The 14,889-nt window shown below is 47.0% G+C and overlaps 1 protein-coding gene across 4 annotated transcripts in view; it reads right to left on the bottom strand.

The window, feature by feature from the left end:
* Positions 1-14,889, bottom strand: part of DLG3 (discs large MAGUK scaffold protein 3) — a 185,115-nt gene that overhangs the window by 149,146 nt on the left and 21,080 nt on the right. For all 4 annotated transcript variants that reach the window (XM_038415195.2, XM_038415196.2, XM_038415197.2 and 1 more), the window contains 2 exons: positions 13,322-13,470; positions 6,644-6,802 (listed from right to left, as the gene is read on the bottom strand). In XM_038415195.2, coding sequence (XP_038271123.1) covers positions 6,644-6,802; positions 13,322-13,470 — 308 coding nt within the window. The remainder of the gene's footprint in view (positions 1-6,643; positions 6,803-13,321; positions 13,471-14,889) is intronic.

Raw genomic sequence — 14,889 nt, 5'->3', positions numbered from 1 at the left:
GTACTGCCCACTGTGTTCTAGGTGAGGCTGTACTATTGATGGATATAAAAGGCATTATAATATTTTCCATATTATTCTCTAGGCATCTTGACATTTTATTTGCTTTCTTTGACCACCACTCCACACTGAGCAGAGATCTTCACTGAGCTGTCTACAGTGATGCCCAGGTCCCTTTCCTTAGTGGATACAGTTAACGTAGATGCCTGTAAGGTGTAAGAATAGTTTTAAAATTTCCCTCCAATGTGCATTACTGTGTATTTATCGACAATGAACTCCATCAGCCCTAGGGTTACCCATTCACCTAGCTTGGATGGGTCCCTCTGAGGATCTCTACCATCCTATCTGGACTTAACTAACCTAAATTAGAGAGACGAGGAGATTCATGGTTGACTCCCACTTTCAAAGGATAATTTTCTTAGTGAAGACTGCATGTTTTCCTCTGCTTATAGTAAAGACCATAAGAAGAGAAAACTGATGTGGATTCTGTGTCCATGTAGAGTGAACTGAGAGTAAAATCTCTGGAAGGAGCAGAACCTGAACTGGATTTCTGTTCCCATCTGTAATCATTACCCTCGGCTCCTTCCTCAGATTTACATATTGACTCTCTCAGTCTTCTTAGGTTTCAGAGTAGCAGCCGTGTTAGTCTGTATTCGCAGGAGGACTTGTGGCACCTTAGAGACTAACAAATTTATTTGAGCATAAGCTTTCGTGAGCTACAGCTCACTTCATCGGATGCATTCAGTAGAAAATACAGTGGGGAGATTTATATACACAGAGAACATGAAACAATGGGTGTTACCATACACACTGTAACAAGAGTCAGGTTTCAGAGTAGCAGCCGTGTTAGTCTGTATTCGCAAAAAGAAAAGGAGTATTTGTGGCACCTTAGAGACTAACAAATTTATTAGAGCATAAGTGAAGTGTAGGTGCCACAAGTACTCCTTTTCTTTTTGGAACAAGAGTGATCAGGTAAGGTGAGCTATTATCAGCAGCAGAGCGAGGGGAACCTTTTGTAGTGATAATCAAGGTGGGCCATTTCCAGCAGTTGACAAGAACGTCTGAGGAACAGTGGGGAGTCGGGGGGGAGGGGGGATAAACATGGGGAAATAGTTTTACTTTGTGTAATGACCCATCCACTCCCAGTCTCTATTCAAGCCTAAGTTAATTGTATCCAGTTTGCAAATTAATTCCAATTCAGCAGTCTCTTGTTGGAGTCTGTTTTTGAAGTTTTTTGTTGAAGTATTGCCACTTTTAGGTCTGTAATCGAGTGACCAGAGAGATTGAAGTGTTCTCCAACTGGTTTTTTAATATTATAATTCTTGATGTCTGATTTGTGTCCATTTATTCTTTTACGTAGAGTCTGTCCAATTTGACCAATGTACATGGCAGAGGGGCATTGCTGGCACATGATGGCATATATCACATTGGTAGATGTGCAGGTGAATAAGCCTCTGATATTGTGGCTGATGCGATTAGGCCCTATGATGGTGTCCCCTGAATAGATATGTGGACACAGCTGGCAACGGGCTTTGTTTTAAGGATAGGTTCCTGGGTTAGTGGTTCTGTTGTGTGGTGTGTGGTTGCTTGTGAGTATTTGCTTCAGACTGGGGGGCTGTCTGTAAGCAAGGACTGTCCTGTCTCCCAAGATCTGTGAGAGTGAATGGATCGTGTGGTGTGGTCTGGATGAAAGCTGGAGGCATGTAAGTAGGAATAGCGTTCAGTAGGTTTCTGGTATAGGATGGTGTTTATGTGACCATCGCTTATCAGCACCGTACTGTCCAGGAAGTGGATCTCTTGTGTGGACTGGTCCAGGCTGAGGTTGATGGTGGGGTGGAAATTGTTGAAATCATGGTGGAATTCCTCAAGAGCTTCTTTTCCATGGGTCCAGATGCTGAAGATGTCATCAATGTAGCACAAGTAGAGTAGGGGCGTTAGGGGACGAGAGCTGAGGAAGCGTTGTTCTAAGTCAGCCAGTGGGATCAGAGGGTTACCAAAAGAAACTACAGCATTTGCTCAAGAAACTCCCTGAAAAAGCACAAGAACAAATCCACACAGACGCACCCCTGGAATCCCGACCTGGGGTATTCTATCTGCTACCCAAGATCCATAAACCTGGAAATCCTGGACGCCCCATCATCTCAGGCATTGGCACCCTGACAGCAGGATTGTCTGGCTATGTAGACTCCCTCCTCAGGCCCTACGCTACCAGCACTCCCAGCTGTCTTTGAGACACCACTGACTTCCTGAGAAAACTACAATCCATTGGTGATCTTCCTGAAACCACCATCCTGGCCATTATGGATGTAGAAGCCTCTACACCCACATTCCACACAAAGATGGACAAGCCATCAGGAACAGTATCCCAGATAATGTCACGGCTAACCTGGTGGCTGAACTTTGTGACTTTTTCCTCACCCATAACTATTTCACATTTGGGGACAATGTATACCTTCAAATCAGCGGCACTGCGATGAGTACCCGCATGGCCCCACAGTATGCCAACATTTTTATGGCTGACTTAGAACAAGGCTTCCTTAGCTCTCATCCCCTAATGCCCCTACTCTACTTCAACAATTTCCACCCCATCATCAACCTCAGCCAGTCTACACAAGAGATCCACTTCCTGGACACTACGGTACTAATAAGCGATGGTCACATAAACACCACCCTATACCGGAAACCTACTGACCGCTATTCCTACCTACATGCCTCCAGCTTTCATCCAGACCACACCACACGATCCATTGTCTACAGCCAAGCTCTACAATACAACCACATTTGCTCGAACCCCTCAGACAGAGACAAACACCTACAAGATCTCTATCAAGCATTCTTACAACTACAATAATCACCTGCTGAAGTGAAGAAACAGATTGACAGAGCCAGAAGAGTACCCAGAAGTCACCTACTACAGGACAGGCCCAACAAAGAAAATAACAGAACGCCACTAGCCGTCACCTTCAGCCCCCAACTAAAACCTCTCCAACGCATCATCAAGGATCTACAACCTATCCTGAAGGACGACCCATCACTCTCACAGATCTTGGGAGACAGGCCAGTCCTTGCTTACAGACAGCCCCCCAACCTGAAGCAAATATTCATCAGCAACCACACACCACACAACAAAACCACTAACCCAGGAACCTGTCCTTGCAACAAAGCCCGTTGCCAACTCTGCCCACATATCTGTTCAGGGGACACCATCATAGGGCCTAATCACATCAGCCACACTATCAGAGGTTTCAGAGTAGCAGCCGTGTTAGTCTGTATTCGCAAAAAGAAAAGGAGTACTTGTGGCACCTTAGAGACTAACAAATTTATTAGAGCATAAGCTTTTGTGAGCTACAGCTCACTTCATCGGATGCATTTGGTGGAAAAAGCAGAGGAGAGATTTATATACACACACACACACACAGAGAACATGAAACAATGGGTTTATCATACATACTGTAAGGAGAGTGATCACTTAAGATAAGCCATCACCAGCAGCAGGGGGGGGAAAGGAGGAAAACCTTTCATGGTGACAAGCAAGGTAGGCTAATTCCAGCAGTTAACAAGAATATCAGAGGAACAGTGGGGGTTGGGGTGGGAGGGAGAAATACCATGGGGAAACAGTTTTACTTTGTGTAATGACTCATCCATTTCCAGTCTCTATTCAAGCCTAAGTTAATTGTATCCAGTTTGCAAATTAATTCCAATTCAGCAGTCTCTCGTTGGAGTCTGTTTTTGAAGCTTTTTTGTTGAAGGATAGCCACTCTTAGGTCTGTGATCGGGTGACCAGAGAGATTGAAGTGTTCTCCAACTGGTTTTTGAATGTTATAATTCTTGACGTCTGATTTGTGTCCATTTATTCTTTTACGTAGAGACTGTCCAGTTTGGCCAATGTACATGGCAGAGGGGCATTGCTGGAACATGATGGCATATATCACATTGGTAGATGCGCAGGTGAACGAGCCTCTGATAGTGTGGCTGATGTGATTAGGCCCTATGATGGTATCCCCTGAATAGATATGTGGACAGAGTTGGCAACGGGCTTTGTTGCAAGGATAGGTTCCTGGGTTAGTGGTTCTGTTGTGTGGTGTGTGGTTGCTGGTGAGTATTTGCTTCAGATTGGGGGGCTGAGGCTCGTTCACCTGCACATCTACCAATGTGATATATGCCAGCATGGTGCCAGCAATGCCCCTCTGCCATGTACATTGGTCAAATTGTACAGTCTCTACATAAAAGAATAAATGGACACAAATCAGACGTCAAGAATTATAACATTCAAAAACCAGTCAGAGAACACTTCAATCTCTCTGGTCATTCGATTACAGACCTAAAAGTGGCAATTCAACAAAAAAACTTCAAAAACAGATTCCAACGAGAGACTGCTGAATTGGAATTAATTTGCAAACTGGATACAATTAACTTAGGCTTGAATAGAGACTGGGAGTGGATGGGTCATTACACAAAGTAAAACTATTTCCCCATGTTTATCCCCCACCCCCTCTGTTCCTCAGACATTCTTGTCAACTGCTGGAAATGGCCCACCTTGATTATCACTACAAAAGGTTCCCCCCTCACCACCCCTCTCTCCTGCTGGTAATAGCTCACCTTACCTGATCACTCTCATTACAGTGTGTATGATAACACCCATTGTTTCATGTTCTCTGTGTATATAAATCTCCCCACTGTATTTTCCACTGAATGCATCCGATGAAGTGAGCTGTAGCTCACGAAAGCTTATGCTCAAATAAATTTGTTAGTCTCTAAGGTGCCACAAGTACTCCTTTTCTTTTTTCAGTCTTCTTAGGGACACAACTGTGCACCTAGATAGGTGCTTTACCTACCCGCCTAGATGTTTATAAAGCAACCACTCAGGAGGTAGCCTGATGCCAGGAGATCACACTGTAGATTATGAGCTAACAAGCTGCCCAAAAAAATGGACTTGGAAAGACACATCCCCAGTTTACTGGCTATGAACTTCTGAAAAGAGACAAGGTGGGTGAGGTAATGTCTTTCATTGGACCAATTTGCTTTGGTGAAAGAGACAAGCTTTTGAGCTTCCATAGAGTTCTTCAGGTCTCAAAACCATGCCTCACTCACCAACAGAAGTTGGTCCAGTAAAAGGTATTACTTCATCTACCTTGTCTCTCTAATATCCTGTGACCAACATGGCTACAACAACACTCCAATAAACTTGTAACGGCAGATACATGAATCTAGAGGCTTGTCTACACACAGTTTTAACTATAATATGGATTTGAAACCAATATAGTTACAGCAGTGCAACATGAAGTGAAACAGCAGCCACTAGCGGATGCACATGTGCAGACTGGCTGCTTGGGTTGCTAGGCTGCGTTTGTATCTCCATTTTTTGACCGGCTCTACTCACCTCACTCACTCTAACCCATGGGAAAAGGCATCACATGTTTTTTTCTTATTAATGCCTAAAGCTAAGTTAAATTCTCAGCCATCATTTTCTATTAGGGTAGCGACGAGAAAACCAAACCAAACCATTTACTCAGTGTGCAATGTGAATCCTTGGCATGCACAGCTATGAAAGATGCAAGAATCAAACACCTGGTGACCTGAACTCTGGACTTCACTGTTTTTAAAGTTCAGTGGAAAACGGGAATACTGCAAATGTGTGGGGAAGGATTTTCAGCTTCTTAATTTCTACCTCGTATTTCTCTCTGTCAGAGGACTGACACCACGATAAGGCTGGAGTTTTTAAAACAACCTGGTCTTTGGTGTTACCCAGGCACAAGAAAAGGCATCTGCTACATTTCTTATACCTGCTCTTCCCCATTCCCAGATGCCTCTAAAACACGCATATGGAAACGTACCAAACTTTGCCAAAGAATCGCTCTCAGCCCGGAGGATAATTCCTTTGAAAAGGGATCAAGAATGGAAGTGCCTTCCCAGTCCTTACACACGATTTGCTATGGAGACACTATAACAGCACTGAACTCACACTCCCACCTCTTGGGCAGACTCCCAGGAAGTTGCCTTTGAGAGCTGGAGTCCGTAGGGACCCTGGGATGGACTCAGGCTCAGCTGAATCGCACGAAAGAAACAGAAGTCTTAGTTTTCCCAGTAAAAATCTGGAGTCAGCATCGTTTCGTGGTGAGTCTGTAAACACCAGTTCTACAGGAAAAGAAGATGTGGGGAGCCGTGGGGTCCCAGCACCCGCTCATGCCCTTTCCCATTCTGTCACTCTACCCCTTGTGCCCACAGGACTGCATACGAGAAACGGATGTGCTGGTCCAGCGAGAAGCATCACGACCAGGAGGGGAAGGCAAGCAGCACATAAGAACAGACAAACTATCCAGCAGGAAGAGAAGAACCAGCACTGGGTTTTTATGTCTGTTTGAAATGGGCTCTGGCTGCAGCCCTGGGAAGCAGAGAACTGGAACTGGATTTCTACACATTCCTGCATGGTGGCTCTGCTCTGTCTGGTGCAGTCCTAAACCAGCTGAAAGGGGCTTTACCCTGCAGTCCAGGCTGCCCCTTTTCTTAGAACTTGTCTACATTTTTTGTTTTGTTGCTTTAACTCTACCAGCCTGGTTAAAGGCCTCGCGCTCACACGCAGTTCCACCAATGAAAAGTCCCTGTGCAGCCTTGAGTATCAAAGGCCAGATCCAACCTGGAGACTCACCTTGGGTAGGGTGCTGTAGGCACGAACCACCAGGCTGCAAACACTGGCTGGCAACTCCAGCCTGCTCTCAGTCACTCTCACCAGCTGTGGCTGCTGCCCCAGCATGCTGCTTCCCGTGGCCCTTTGCGCCAGTCTCTGCTCACGATCCAGAGGAGTGTCCTGCAATTAAACACAGAGATGGGTGGGACAGAGCCAAAGAAAGCAAAGGAAAACACGGGAGAGGCCAAAAAGGTGGCTGTGGAGGAGCCCAGATCCCACAGCGAGGGGTGCATCAGACAAGCCGAGAGGGATAAAACGCATCTCTCTTAGCTGAGTGAGCCAGGCCGACGGAAGTGCGCCTTGCTTGTCAGCGGTGTTACCACAGCCAAAAAGTAGTTGGTGGAGAGGAACCAGGGGTGGGGCTGCACTAATCCTACAGCCACTGAGGGTGAGGTTGCTAGAAGGGGCCACGTCCCCATCCCCCCCGTGGTTGTGCCCATGCTGCTGGTGAGAATTCACTGGTCCCTTGCAGGCATGTAAGAGGATCCTTTCTAGGCTCTCTTCTGGTCCCAGTGCCAGGGCTGGCAGGCTTATGTCTGCGCACTATTGCCCCCTGCTGGACTGGTTGAGAAGTGCACCACAAACTAGGGTACCCCTTTGGCTGAGAGAAAAGGAGCTCTGAGTGCATCCGATGAAGTGGGCTGTAGCTCACGAAAGCTTACGCTCAAATAAATTTGTCAGTCTCTAGGTGCCACAAGTCCTCCTTTTCTTTTTGCAAATACAGGCTAACACGGCTGCTACTCTGAAACCTTTGGCTGAGAGAATGCAATTCTATGCTGCTCACCAGAGTAGAAGCTTGTGGCTTTGGCACGGTTCAGTTTCAGACACTTCCTTCTCATGCCCTTGTATTCCTACAGAACCATGCCCCCCTCTCCCCCCCCGCGACACTGACAGTCCAGTGCCAGCAGCCCAGTGCTAATCTCTCAGTGAGAGATGCTACACCGGGATCCCTGGGGTTCTGTGTCCCAGAGACATCCCCCGTGGGGCTCTGTCCACTGCCAATACACAAATACCCAGGTTACTGCTGTCCTGAACTTGAGGAATTGGTGTTAGGCGGAGCCTCATTCGCACGGAAAGGGAGAAACTGCCCATCCAAATGAGTGCCAGAGACTGTGCTATAGGCCCCTGAAACCTGCACAAAAGGGACTATTCTCCACTGAGTTCAGTGACACACTAGGATTGCTACAGACCTACTCAATATCTCTTCCACACACCTCGCCAGTGAGACAAAACCCTCAGGTCTCCCTTAATAAGCTCAGGAGGCTACTCCTTCTGTGTTTGCTGTGCAGGCCATGGGCTCAGCATATCTGCCTCTGCAAGCCAGAGAGAAGGCTGTATGCACAGAGATGGGGAACAGGAAGGCATGGAGTGGGGCCAGGAAGCACAGCTCACAGAGTACAGGCTGTTGCACTTGGGAAAAGGACGACTGGAAACTCAGCCTGTCTCCACCAGCATGAGAGACCCAGGTTCCCTGGATAGAGGAGAGAGTGACGCAGGAGCCTGCAGGCAGGAGTGAAGGTGCCTACTATCAAGTGAGGAAAAGCAGCTCTGACTGGCTGCTCTACCCTCCCACAAGCCTAGCCAGTCTGGGGGGACAGGCAAGAGGCTGGTGCTCACACCTAGGGCTCCTGACTGGAAGAGCAGAGCACAGCTCTTGGGGGAGGGATTACTGCTCTCTGTGATTTGTATTCTAGCCCCACTGTGACAGGTGCTGTACATATATGCAGTAACTGTAGCCAAAAGGCCAGCCTTCCTCCTTCCCAAAGAGGATTACACTGGGAACTGGCTTCCTACACGTTGTCCCAGCCTGGGGCCATATAACGGGGCAGGCTGACAGGCCTGGCACAGCCTGCTGGCATCACAGCATCTCGCTTCCCAGGAAAACACCCTCTGGCTTCGGAGCGCTGCTGGAGAGGAAGGTGCCTTTTCTGCACCCTGGTGGCCAAGTTTTGAATAGGTTTAAAATTAACTCTCCTCAAGGACAGATGAACTACCTCGTGCATTTATAGACTCTTGGAAACGCAGGGCGGAATGGTCCCTTGGAGGTCATATTCCACCGTGATGAGATTCAGACCGTAGCAAGGATTAACTCTTTACTGTCTATTGGAGTCTTCAGTGCAGAACAGTGGACACAGGCTCCATAGGAAGGGGGGATTCCTCAGCGGCTACAGGAAGTCCCCCTACTCTCTGCTAGGCTGGGCAGGAGCCACTGTTTGGTTTTGTTTGCCAGCACTTAACTCTTTAATAGTAAGGATACTTCAAACATAAAGCAAACATATGTTTGAGGAAACAAAGCATGAGTTGCAGGAGAGATTTTAAGCTTTTGGAAAATGAGAAGCAGAGCAGGATGGGAGAGAACTGAGGGCTGAAGATGGGCAGATATAAGGGGACATTAAAAGATCTCTGCTATCCCATTCTCCAGCCCTGCTACCCGTACAACACAACTACTTAATGAAAGTACATGCAGCTGTCCCTTCCCTTCAAACACTCAACCGAGAATGTTTACAATCCTGCCTATCTGAGGAAGTCCAACTTAGTGGAGTGTAACAGGTCTTGTGGTCTTATCACTCGAGCAAGCATTTGAGGCCAGCTAAGATGCTATTGTAAACATTCCTCCTACTCTACTGGTCCAGGCCTGGTTTAGCTTTCCCATTTGTTTCCACATGCCTTTGCTGATTATCAAAGCTCCTCAGAGCTAGGTGGATTGGCTCATTCCCAGCTGCTGGTACCCCACACAGTCCAGCTGCTGACCAAGTGTAAGGCTGCTAAGATCTAAAGGAAAAGGAGTACTTGTGGCACCTTAGAGACTAACAAATTTATTAGAGCATAAGCTTTCGTGAGCTACAGCTCACTTCATCGGATGCATTTGACCAAATGCATCCGATGAAGTGAGCTGTAGCTCACGAAAGCTTATGCTCTAATAAATTTGTTAGTCTCTAAGGTGCCACAAGTACTCCTTTTCTTTTTGCGAATACAGACTAACACGGCTGCTACTCTGAAAAAAGATCTAAAGGGTCTCTGAAGCAGCATTTCTCAATCACAGGGTCACAACTAGACCTGGTCAAAAAAATTTCAGTGAATGGCAAATTTGCTGAAAAATGCATTTCTCAGGGCACCAAAATTAGTCATGACTTCAGGTAGAATTCAGCAAATAGTTTCAGATTAAAAAAAACCTGAAAATCATTTTATTATTTCAAAATGAAATTTGTCAACTTTTTGTTTCAAAACAGTGTTTCATTTTAAAATTTAGTTAATTTAAAAAAAACAGATGAAACACACCTGAAAATTTTTTACCCAAAATATTTTTGTGGCAGAGGGAGAGGTTTGTTTTGGTGAAAAAAAGCCCAACAAAATTCAGTTTTGGTTTGAACCAACCACATTTTTTTTTTTTTCAGATTTTTCAGTTCAGCCCTCAAAGCAAAAAAATCCATGATTTGCTGCTTTAGTCCTGACCCTCACAGATGTCACTAAAGGCAGTTGGGGAGGGTGTGTCTGAGGCATTAACTTTTTTTTACAAACTAAAGCAGGGAACATTTTGCACACCCTTCTGTTTCAAGATTATGTATTCTCTGTCAGTCTCTTGAAACACATACACAAATAAATGAGTTGGGCTTAGTATCGATACATGTTCTACGCTTACTCACAAAGAAAATGGAGGGGCTACAGAAATGTTTGACTTGAAATAAGGGGTTGCCAACCTGAAAAGGTTGAGAAATGCTGCTCTAGAAAATACCCCACAGAGAGTTAAAGCATTCCTGTGTCCACTACAGTTCCTTTGCATTGCTATCTATCCTTTCTACTCTCAAGTGTAGTTCATTTAAAGGGACATCACTTCTTTTAGCCCTGAAGTTCTCTATACTCCATACTGATCTGGAGTTCCCTCACTGGCATAATTGAAAATTATGTAAATCTGAAATGCAGAATCATTAAGCTAAAAGATTTTGATCCTTAAATCATTAAAGTCGTAGAAAGAGTTATTTAATTAAGGGAAGGATTCCTGCAACATTTTATGTTTTCAGTATGATTAAATTTTTTGTGTCCCTAATTTTGTGTCTGTCACACATTGTGTCCCATATTTAGGCTATGGCAGGTTGAGAAGCATAATCCACAGTAATGAACTCTTGGGGGTGAATGGATGGGTGGCTGGGATCTCTCGCTCAGAGTCCTGGGCTCCAGAGTTTGAATCTGGAAAAGGGGGAGGAGATTTTACCTCTGTACATGGTACTGGTGAGACCACTACTGGAATACTGTGTACATTTCTGGTGTCCACACCTTCTTAGAGAGGGTGCAGAAAAGATCCACAAAAATGATTCGAGGGCTGGAGAAAATGCCCAACAATGAGATTTAACAAGCCCATCAAAAAGAAAACAGAGAGATGATTTGTTTACAGTGGGATGTGTGACTGGGTGTCCAAGGCATTTTGACCCCCACCGGAGGCCCTAGTTTTTGCACACCCCAGCCTAAGAAGGTGTCCTTTTGGAGAACAAGAGCAGCAAGTTTAGACTTCAAAGAACTGCCTAGAGTGGCCACCCAGCTGCTGGAGCCGGCAGAAGCCAATCAGACAAAATCAAAGGTCTGGCTACAGCTGGGAAGGACAGGAAGGGTTTCCAGAGTCTTAACCAAAGAAACCCAAATTGATCAGGGGCCTAACTCTGGCTGCACCTTGTTGGCTGAACCTATTTTATAATATGATGCAATTTAAAGCCCAGCTGGCCATCTTGAGTTAAGTATGAATTTATTGCTATAAGATGAAGGTGAGCTCTCTTTGCAAGATGCCCTACTGGCTTAGGCAAGCTGTGACAGGGAGCAAATATGGGGTGCTAAGGGGCTCTTTAATCTAGCAGAGAAAGAAAGAACAAGAACCAGTGTTGGGAAGCTGAAGCCAGACAAGTTCAAATTAGAAATATGGGACACATTTTTAATAGTGACGGTGATTAACCATTTGAACAAACTGTTAAGGGAAGTGATGCCTCAGATGTCTTCAAATAAATACTCTATACCTTTTGGGATGTTATGCTTTAGCCAGACAAGTTACTGGGCTCAACACAGAGGTTACTCGGTGAAATTTAATAGTCTGTAATATACAGACTAGCAGGTTTAATGGTCCCACCTGGGCTTAAACTCTATGAATCTAGGTATTTATTCCCATTTGCAGCCTTCTGAATCCGAAGTTAGGCAGCTTTTTAGGACATCTGCTCTGTCCACCTTTGTAGCCAACAGTGGAGTAAATACCAGTGGGTAGTGAGTGCAAGGGCTGGGTTTATGGCCGATGATTTTCATTTTTGTACTTGTATTTAGCTATTGGCTGCGAGGCAAGATGAATGGATAGACCAGAGGCTAGCTTGGGAACTAGGTTATATTGGCACTTGATGTTGAAGCTATCAGTTCAGTATCCCTGCATGGGATTGCTGAGGGAGGGAGAGAGAAAGTCAAGCACCCATAACCCAGGGACCAGAAAAGCCTCCCATCTTTGCTCTTTCCGCCCTGAACACTTGTTCTTGCCAAGACAGTAGCGTGAATTACCATCCAGTAATGTTAGGCTTTAGGGGATGAATGGAGGGGAAGGCCCTTGAACCTATCCTTCCCTGTATCCTAGGAAAGAGTTCCACTGCTGACAGCCAGACCCTGGAGTCCCAACAGGGTAAGTTCTCTCTGATCCTAGTCAACACCTACATGGAGATGGCAGGTGAACTGGACTCAGGTGCCAGCATATAAAGGTGAAACACACCTCTATCTGTCGTTCACCCCATATGACCACACTGCTACCTCCACAGGGTCTCTCAGCAGCATCTGTAAGTAATGCTTTCTGCCATCTGCAGCTGGCTAGGAGGTTCCATTCCATCCTGGTGAACAACCACCTGGCTGCTGTTAGACACATCTTGCTCACCTGCAGTCTGGATTACAGCAATGCAATATACTTGGGCATGAGGCCCTCAACCCTGGAGAAAGTCAGGCTAGTACAGAATGCCACAGCATGACTCCTCAGTGACATGGGCTACCCTGAGCACATCACACTTGTCCTCTGCTCTGTGTACCTGCTTCTCAATAAATACAGAGTTGAGTTCAAAGGTTCCGGTCCCCATCTTCAATGCACTCACTGGCCAGGGCCCAGAAGCACATCTAAAAGATTGCCTGATGCACCCGGATGAGGCCTGTGGTCCACAGCTGCACGCCCCGGCACAATGGAACTTTCTACCGTCAGGATAAATGTTGTCCGTGCAGGAGACAGAGCTTCCTCGTGAGCTGACCCAAGACTATGAAATGAATTCCCACCATCCCAAATCTTCCATGTCATGTGCAAGGTGAGGAGAGGATGGGAGAGAGGACAAGCTACACACAACAGATGCTACTCACATCGCTTGATGCGTTACTGGAAGGTGCTCAGACACCACAGTGAGGATGGGTTAAGAATGTAAAGTGTCAGCATCCACTACCCCATGCCTGTGTTGAAAATAGCTTATCGGCCTGTATCGAGGGGACAAACCCATTTGCTGCACTGTTACAGGTTTGTTAGTTTGCCCAGAGAATCTTCTTTTTCCCCTCAATTGACTGGTATCTATGTAACTGAGGTGGGACAAAGTGGGGAGAATTGGGGTTTTCATGCAGCATAGCACAGAAAGGGGGAGTCACCCTTCTTACCTCCAGAATATGTTGGAGATCTCCAGGGCTACCAGGGGAGCCCAGCTCTCCAGCATCATGCTCATTCTTAGTTGTACCGGAGGCTGGATCTGGGATCTGATGCTGCGGGTGTGCAGAAAGTAAGCTCAGCCTATAGAACTCCTGAATATCTGCAAAACAATATGAGAAACATCCATAGACGTGGGGAATCCAAACTGAACAATTGAGAGGGCCCTGCCCAGTGAAACACAGACAGACCTCCATTCTCTCTGCATTCCCTTCAAGTTTAATGGCTGTGAGACCTGGTGCAGATAAACTTCTGCCTTGATAACTGGTACGGGATTCCTCTGTCTCCAACAGAACAGCCATCCTATGCTATACACCACTAACTCCACTGCGGGCTGTCGCTGTGAATGCAGTGCTTCTGCAGGCTACCAGACGTCTACAAGGAACTAACATGTACTAGGAGCTCAGTGGCACATGCTGGACATGGTTTCCCCTGCCCCCCACACTAGGCTCTTGGGGTGCTAGCCCTCCAAGGGTCCTACAAACACTTAAGCATCTCTAGTAAGTAACAGATGATTCATTTCCTGGGACTGGAAGGAAATCAGAAGGTGTGAATGCCCCAGACACAAATGACTGACAGTTCCAATGCAAACAGCACCAGTCGTTCTGAATTCAGCCCCGAGGGGCACTGCAGTAGAACTGTGTCAGGGTAACCACCATGTCTCACTGGGGCCCATCCAGACCAGCCTCCCACCACCCCCACGTCCTGCTTCCTGGCTGCCGCCCGGTATCCTCCTGCTTCTGCTACAGAGCCCCCAGCCAATGAGAGGCAATGCGTTGCTTCCAAGCCTGCCTCTCGGCTGCCTGCTGCGTGGCCTTCCTTCCACAGCCCGTGTCCAGGCTACTCCAGCCTGCTGCTCCCGGTATGCAGGGCAGCCAGGGTCCTGGGCAAGGTATGGGGGTGGCTCTGGGTCCCTGGAAGAGGCGGGGCCTCAGGCAGAAGGGGCGGGGCTGGGGCCAGACTCCCCCAGCCATCCCTTCAGCACTGCCTGGCCCATGCTGCCCGCGGCTCCAGCGACAATTGCCAGGCCCTGGGGCAGCTGCCCCTTTTGCACCCCCCCCACCCTCAACAGCAGCGATGCCAGTATGGTCGGCTATGTCCTGGCTTTCTTACCGGTATGCCGGACCGGACCAGACCGGCTTACTTTCACCTCTGCCTTTAGGTTGTGAATCTGGGGACGGAGATGTCTGATAGTCACGTCAGCGTGTTCAATAAAAGGGAATGAGTGGGAGAGGTGGCCAGCAAGGGCTGGAACCATCCAGGGACTCATAGAAGCTGTAGTGAGAGACAGACTGCGCAGGAGCCAAAGAAAGACCTACACAAGGCACCAGGAAAGAGGTGCTCTCCGTCCTTCCCAGTCAATGACAGCTGGAGATATCAACCAAAGAGAAACAAAGCTCACTCCCATACTGCAGACCCATGTGGCAAGTCTCCCCCTCCCAGGGAAGAGGCATGAGGAATTACACAGATAGCGATTTTCCCCAGGCTCTGCTCTGCAGCATCACACAGCCACAGGAACATG

This window comes from Dermochelys coriacea, chromosome 9, assembly GCF_009764565.3.
Source record: "Dermochelys coriacea isolate rDerCor1 chromosome 9, rDerCor1.pri.v4, whole genome shotgun sequence".
NCBI lineage: Eukaryota > Metazoa > Chordata > Testudines > Dermochelyidae > Dermochelys > Dermochelys coriacea.
Note: the sequence above shows the minus strand (reverse complement) of the source record. Positions and strands in the feature narration are given on the sequence as shown.